This window comes from Annulohypoxylon maeteangense (assembly GCF_022496945.1).
Source record: "Annulohypoxylon maeteangense strain CBS 123835 unplaced genomic scaffold GGS22scaffold_18, whole genome shotgun sequence".
Classification (NCBI taxonomy): Eukaryota; Fungi; Ascomycota; class Sordariomycetes; order Xylariales; family Hypoxylaceae; genus Annulohypoxylon; species Annulohypoxylon maeteangense.
In genome coordinates this window covers 459,466-465,724 of record NW_025953265.1, presented here as the reverse complement: position 1 = coordinate 465,724, position 6,259 = coordinate 459,466, and the positions used below count along the sequence as shown (strand labels likewise).

Here is a 6,259-nt window from a genome sequence, read left to right as displayed (position 1 = left end):
ATATCCTTATAAGGGGAGTTGGGGGTTAGAAATGTGTGAGATGAGCTCTTCGGTATCTCGTTCATTTTATAGGCGGGATTATGTTAAGCAGCGGATATGCAGCTGTGATGGAGTAACTCGATGATCAGAAAGCGACCTGTTTCTTACCTAATTATATACCTACCTACCTAGCAGGCAGCTAGTTTATATCCTGTTCCTTACGTACGATAATCCCTTCGATTTACTATAGATCACATCTTCAGATATAATATTTACACTTATATGGTTGGTTTTACTAAATAACACGATATTGTTATTTAATGTGGTGTCTGCATGCTTACTCTGTACCTACTACAAGCAGCAACGATAGGAATATGATTCCAGATATCAATAGGTCTCCTCAGAAAGTCCCATAAACCATTTCCAGATGGCGATGGTCTTTGCAAGCTGTCTAGTCCTCAAAGTGACATTATCTGAAAGAGTATTAAAAAGGAGAGGTGGCACAACATGGCATGAGTAACCAACCCACACAAACCCGACCTATCACCAAAGGCAAACATCACACATCCAAAAACGCAAGCATAGTCAGAAATCAATTTTAATATGACCTATCATTCACAGCCCTAGCCCTATGAACCCGCATTATCCCATGATTGCTCTACCGAACCATCTCGTGTAATCCGCACCAGTGCTTTTGATACCTAGTAAAACGCCGGTTTCCTCATGCGTGTAACGCGAGCCAAATTCCCACCGCCGCCGCCGCCCCAACTTGCAGAATGCTCCGACGGGGTTGGCTTTGTCAAGTCCGTGTCCCCCCACGTGGCTTGGCGGGTATATGTTCCCAAAGACCAAGTTGACCGAACCGAAGAAAAATAAAACGCCCGATGCCCCGTGCCCATGTTTATAGCTGCACAACGTTATTGAGCAGTCGTACCTCCTCCCCGGGCTTGAAGGCTGGTAATCCGATGTACGGACATCCGTCGCAGCGGAAGGCGTCTCCTAGGGAACAGTTACCGCAAGATCCAACCTTGCCCTTAACGGTGAAGTCGAGTTCGTTCAGGTCGTTGGAGGTGAGCTTGAGGGCTTCGAGCTTCGCGTCTGCTTGCTCTCTCTTGGCTTTGTCCTCGGCCTCGATTCTCTGGGCAAGACCACAGGTGCAGTCCTTGCAAGCACGTCGTCGCTTTCCAACCTTGGGTACACATTCCGCAGCTGGGATGCTAGTTAGGACTTGATTGGTGAAAATAGCAATACTAGAAACTACTTACGAATTGCCAATGGCCTGTTCAAGTCTTCCTCTGTCAACAAGGTATCTTCGTCGATCAACTCATCGTCATCCTCGTCCTCGGGAATGCCAAAGTCGCTGCTGAAATCCACGAAACCGACACCAGCAGGTACCGGTTGGACAGCGGGGGGCACCATTTTGAGGCTTGTATCCTTGCCGTTGGTTTGGTGAATGGTGACTTGCTTCGTAGCAGGACCAGCAGCACTTCTCTTCTTGTTCTTACCAAATCCAAGCTTAAGGGGAACGGCAGTAGCAGCTCCATCATCAGGCTTTGTGAAGCCGTCAGTCCCAGGCATTAATCCAGAGAGTAATGCCTCTCGCGCATCAGGGGCTTGGCTGTTCTGCGCTAGAGATCCATCCTGCGCTTGGATCTTGCCACCCACTTTAAGTGTCGGTACGATCTTGGCAAAAACGTCACGGTTGAGGAGGAGGATGGATTCGGATCGTGTGCCGTCGGCATCGGTCAAGACTAGGATGAGATCGTAGGTAGCATCGGGTAGAGTAACAAGGCCGGCTGAGAGGCGGTCAAGCATCTGCAGGTCGGTAACAGATCGATCATGGGCAGCTAGGACACCTCGTAATTTCTCCTCGTGGCTAGCGATGGAAGGCGGGGCCAGAAGAAGTGTTCGGGCATCGGAGGAGCCGTTCTGTGTTACGCTTGACGGGAATACATCGAAATCTGACGTATTGTCAATAGTGACGAATGAGGGCGACATAGTGGAGGTGTCGTGCGCTCGTTGCGCCTCCAAAGTCGAGAATTGTGGTAAAAAAGATTATCACGTTGATGAATTCGAAAGGCGGCGAAGTTGACGAGATATCTTTTTCTGTGGGGTAACACTAATTGAAAAAAACGAGGGGCAACGAGGACGGAGAGTTCTTAAACAGAACTTGCAATATTATAACACAAATTTCGCCGTTCCGACGGTTGTATATGGGCGGTGAAAGAGGATAATGGTGAATGAATGTAGGTTAGGATTACAAATTAGATTTATGATGTTCTAAGAAATGGAGCGGAGATGTATGTATTGGTAACACAGCATTAGTAAAGGGCTTTCACTGCCAGGTGCCAGGTGGTACCTACCGCCCGCCTATTAGTAGCGCTTGTTCACAGACTAGAAAATTTATTGATTATGACGAACGTTTCTCCGCGCAATTGTTATCAGATCCGATTGCGGCGCAACAGTATCTCCTCGTACTGTAAGAAACTTTATGCCCAAGGATACCTGCCTTTACTAATGCCATGTGATACATTGTATTACTTGTAACCTTATTGGTTAACGGTGTCTGCTACCCTTGACTACTTAGTACTTTGATTGGTCTAGAACTTTGACAAAGAAATTCCCTGATGTTCTTCTACCTATGACGGGCACCTTTCTAATTTCTTGTACTCCCGCAACAACCTCTTTTTTAACGGTATGTATGTTGGCTCTTGATACCTTAGCAAGCAATACTTTGCCCAATATATTAATTCGAAGGTTCGGGATTATATCGGTAAGATCACAGGTCCACAAAGAGAGGGGAAATCTAAAAAGCAAATCGTAGAACAGATGAGAAGACCTAAAAGGAACTTGGGTATCTATACAATCTACTAATATTGACTTGGGATGATACTACACTGCTACATTGATCAATGAGCTTAGTATCTTGCAGCTTTCATCTACTAGATCTTAATATTCTGGTGACCGGGGTTTCGGAGTTGCCACAGAGGGAACATATCAATTCGAGACAGCAAAGACTTAATCAATATAACGCCAAATAAAAGCCTATCGGAACGCCCCCTTTTCCCTTCCCCTCCCATCTGCAGCTATTGCTTTTATACTGCTGCTATCATCATGAAATAAATCTTTATATTTAATTATAAAAATATGATTAATTGGACGAACTTTCTAGTCGAAATCTAACTAATGCTACCGAAACTGGTTCTCGATAGAAAGACTGCTATCTTCCCCCTATGTAGAGAATGGTATGCTGCCTTAGAAGAAAAAACAATTTGGGCGGATTGTATTATCTCAACAGGACCTATTAGATTTCGCTAGGATCAAGAAGGGTCGAGAAGGCAGCTAGTGAAGCATATTGGGTTGCACGTTATGCTTGATACTTGCACCTATGGGCGGTATGGGACATCATCAGATGCCATGAAAATTACCTAGAAATAACGACGCCTTTATTCTCGCAATAATTGGTTTGTTTATTGCCTATGGTGAATAGAAAAGACTTCGCAATTTGGATAGGGACGGTTGAGGTTTGAGCTATGCGTATATTCGCCGAGTGATTCTGAGTAGTTCTCCATTTCGCACATAACCCATACCCAGAACCCTATGAGAACTTTGGAGCCTTGACGTTCCCGGATTGCCAGTGAGCTTTAATTGTTGTCGTGCAGTTGTCCGCTGATGTCGGAAGCTGGGGGTAGGGTGGCAGGGCTCAGGGGCTGGCATTTTATATAGCCCGGAGACTCGTGGTACCGGCCTTTAGGTACCTACCGAGATGCTACCCATAGTGAATGTAGCCACCACGTTTCTTATTTGAGTACAGTGATATCGAATAATCAATACAACTGTTATGGGGCATCTTTTTAGAAGCTTGATAGGTCGGTAAAGAAAAGCTGAAAAAATTCTATGTAGGTACCGAATATAGATGAAACATGCCGTAGGTATGCTTCATGTTGCCCTGGAAAAATTAAGTCGATACCTTAAGCATTTATCTACCTATATTTTTGATGCGATGAACGCTTTATATCCATCTCAGAAGACTCTATAATTACCTAGTATTTGGCGTGAAACTAGATCTGAAGTCACTCAAGCCGGTTGACGTCCTACTCCTAGTTGCGAACATTGCCACAAGAACCATACCCGGTTTCCGGGTCATGGAAATCCTGTACAGAGAATACAATGGACACAGCTGTGCCTTCCGCTATTGTTACGAGGGGATGAGCGCCACCATCGTGTGGCTTAGAACTTGGGGATTCTAGCTAGCTGATCAGCGGATCGGGTTGTTTAATCTTGGAATGAGACATTCAAAGAAATCCCGGTCTTGAGCTCAATACAGTGCACATCCTCCGTCATCTATAGCCAGAAGATCGAGTTTTACATCCTGTATCTTATCGTCAGATCCAGTTCATAGGGAAACCGGAATTCTTGATGTACGATCATCATCTTGGCAGCGAACAAAGTTAGATTTGACGGACGCTGTAGTTTTGACCCTATTAGGTAGGTAGGTAGGCAACTGATATTATCAAATTCTTGGGTCTGATTGGTTGCGTCATCCCCGGTGATTATGTGTTGCCGAGATGGCGATCGAAGATGACATACATTGTCTTAAAGCGCCAACGCTGTTAATGTAGGGTTCGATGAAACACACCTGGACAGCTTTAGGGGTAATCCGTGATATTTAATCTCTTGAATAGAGATCGGCCACACTGGAATTGCCTACCTACAGAAGCTGACAAGCCAACCAGCTGCCAACGTAGATAAATAATACCTATAGTAAGATCTTCATTGTAACTCTTTGCGTTGTTTACAACCTTCATAAGCCCGGCTTCCAGAGCTGTCATTCTGACCACAATTGCCACATCCTGCATCCCCCAGGAGTTGTAGAATCGAGTAGAATAGATTGATTGGGCGAGAGGAATGTGGGAGTAGATTCGATACAGTTCTACGTAAGGTTTATGGGTGACGAGGGGGACGGGGGGAGTTATGGGGCACGAACAGTGAGCCGCGAATTAATGTGGGTTTCCCCGCATTCTGCACCTACATCATCGCCTGGGATAGAAGTTACGGGCTCAGTATCAGCTGTACTTGGTACAACCTTGGAGCACCTGGAGCACCTACAGCACAGCAACAGTGTCGTACCTGCCATCTCTAGGACTGAATACCTGGGGTAGAAGTGGGCCAGTACGTTCCCTTTTCTGCGCGTGTGACATAAACCTGCATCTCTCCTTTTTCGTGTTCCATTTCTACCACCTCTTCATCCCCCTTTTTCATATATCCTGGGACGTGAAGAAAACAAATTCCCAACAAAAGGGGGGATGTAATGCTATGATGCAATACAATACGAATTAAGCCGAACATCATCTCGAAATGGAGAAGTTGGATACCCAATATTTCGGACCCGGATTGATCGGGTAAATTCTCGATAATTCGAGATCGACAAAATAAACTAAACCTAAGACGCCCAAGACCATCAAGATTGAAACAAGCGAACAAGATGGACCTAAACATCTTACCTAATTGCCTCTTGTCGGTAATTAGTGTATCAAGTTCCCATTCAGATGACTATCTTAAGGTGCCGATTATCTCCTATTGGTCCAAACGATCTGTTGCTTCTCTCGAATTCTATGTACGAATTCATGAATTTGGTGAATCCACGATCCCCCAAAAGCCCGCGGACCCCTGTCTTACAACCTGCGCTAAGCCACTCGGTAATCGTACCCGGTCGCTGAAGCTAGCGAAGCTAAGAGGAACATCGGAATGGTGGAAAGCCTGAATTACTGTATGGTCGATTGTCCTTGAACTCTCTTTGAGGCCGTTTTAAGCCCCGAGCTCTAATTTCCCATGAAAGAAGAAAGGGAAATGGAAGATTTGGGAAAGGTTGAAAGGGAATCTAAGGTTGCAACGGCTGGAACGGCGAGGGCCGCGAGGGGCGCTGTTGCTTTACGATTGTTCTAAAACGTAAAGCAATTGTCCAATAGGGTCATTCTGGCTCATATTTGCTTCAGTGCTCACACCACCCTTGAGCCTTAAAGCTTGCGTCAACCGGTCACGCGACTGGTCGACTCTCAATTGCCCCATCAAAAGATCAGCTCACCCCTAGTTGACCCGCAATGGAAGAAGGTCGTTCGAGAGCTAGCATCTATCGCGTGCCTCCCTTGCCAACCTTGGTAAAAAGAGGTTGACATTAACCTCACACCTCACAAGTTAACCTCTCCGGTACATCGCCGGTACGTCGCTACATCCATTAGGCCAGATCTGAGCAATTTGAGCATGTATTCTGACTCAAAGC

At 45.8% G+C, this 6,259-nt stretch overlaps 1 protein-coding gene across 1 annotated transcript; it reads right to left on the bottom strand.

Moving 5' to 3' along the window:
- Positions 1 to 561: 561 nt before the first annotated feature.
- On the bottom strand, positions 562 to 2,431 carry GGS22DRAFT_171804 (Fe-S cluster assembly protein dre2). The gene is made up of 2 exons (XM_047962664.1): positions 1,245 to 2,431; positions 562 to 1,188 (listed from the first exon to the last, which is right to left on the bottom strand). The coding sequence occupies exons 1-2, from the start codon at positions 1,975 to 1,977 to the stop codon at positions 881 to 883; spliced, it is 1,041 nt and encodes a 346-aa protein (XP_047815597.1). The 5' UTR covers positions 1,978 to 2,431; the 3' UTR covers positions 562 to 880.
- Between the last annotated feature and the right edge of the window lie 3,828 nt (positions 2,432 to 6,259).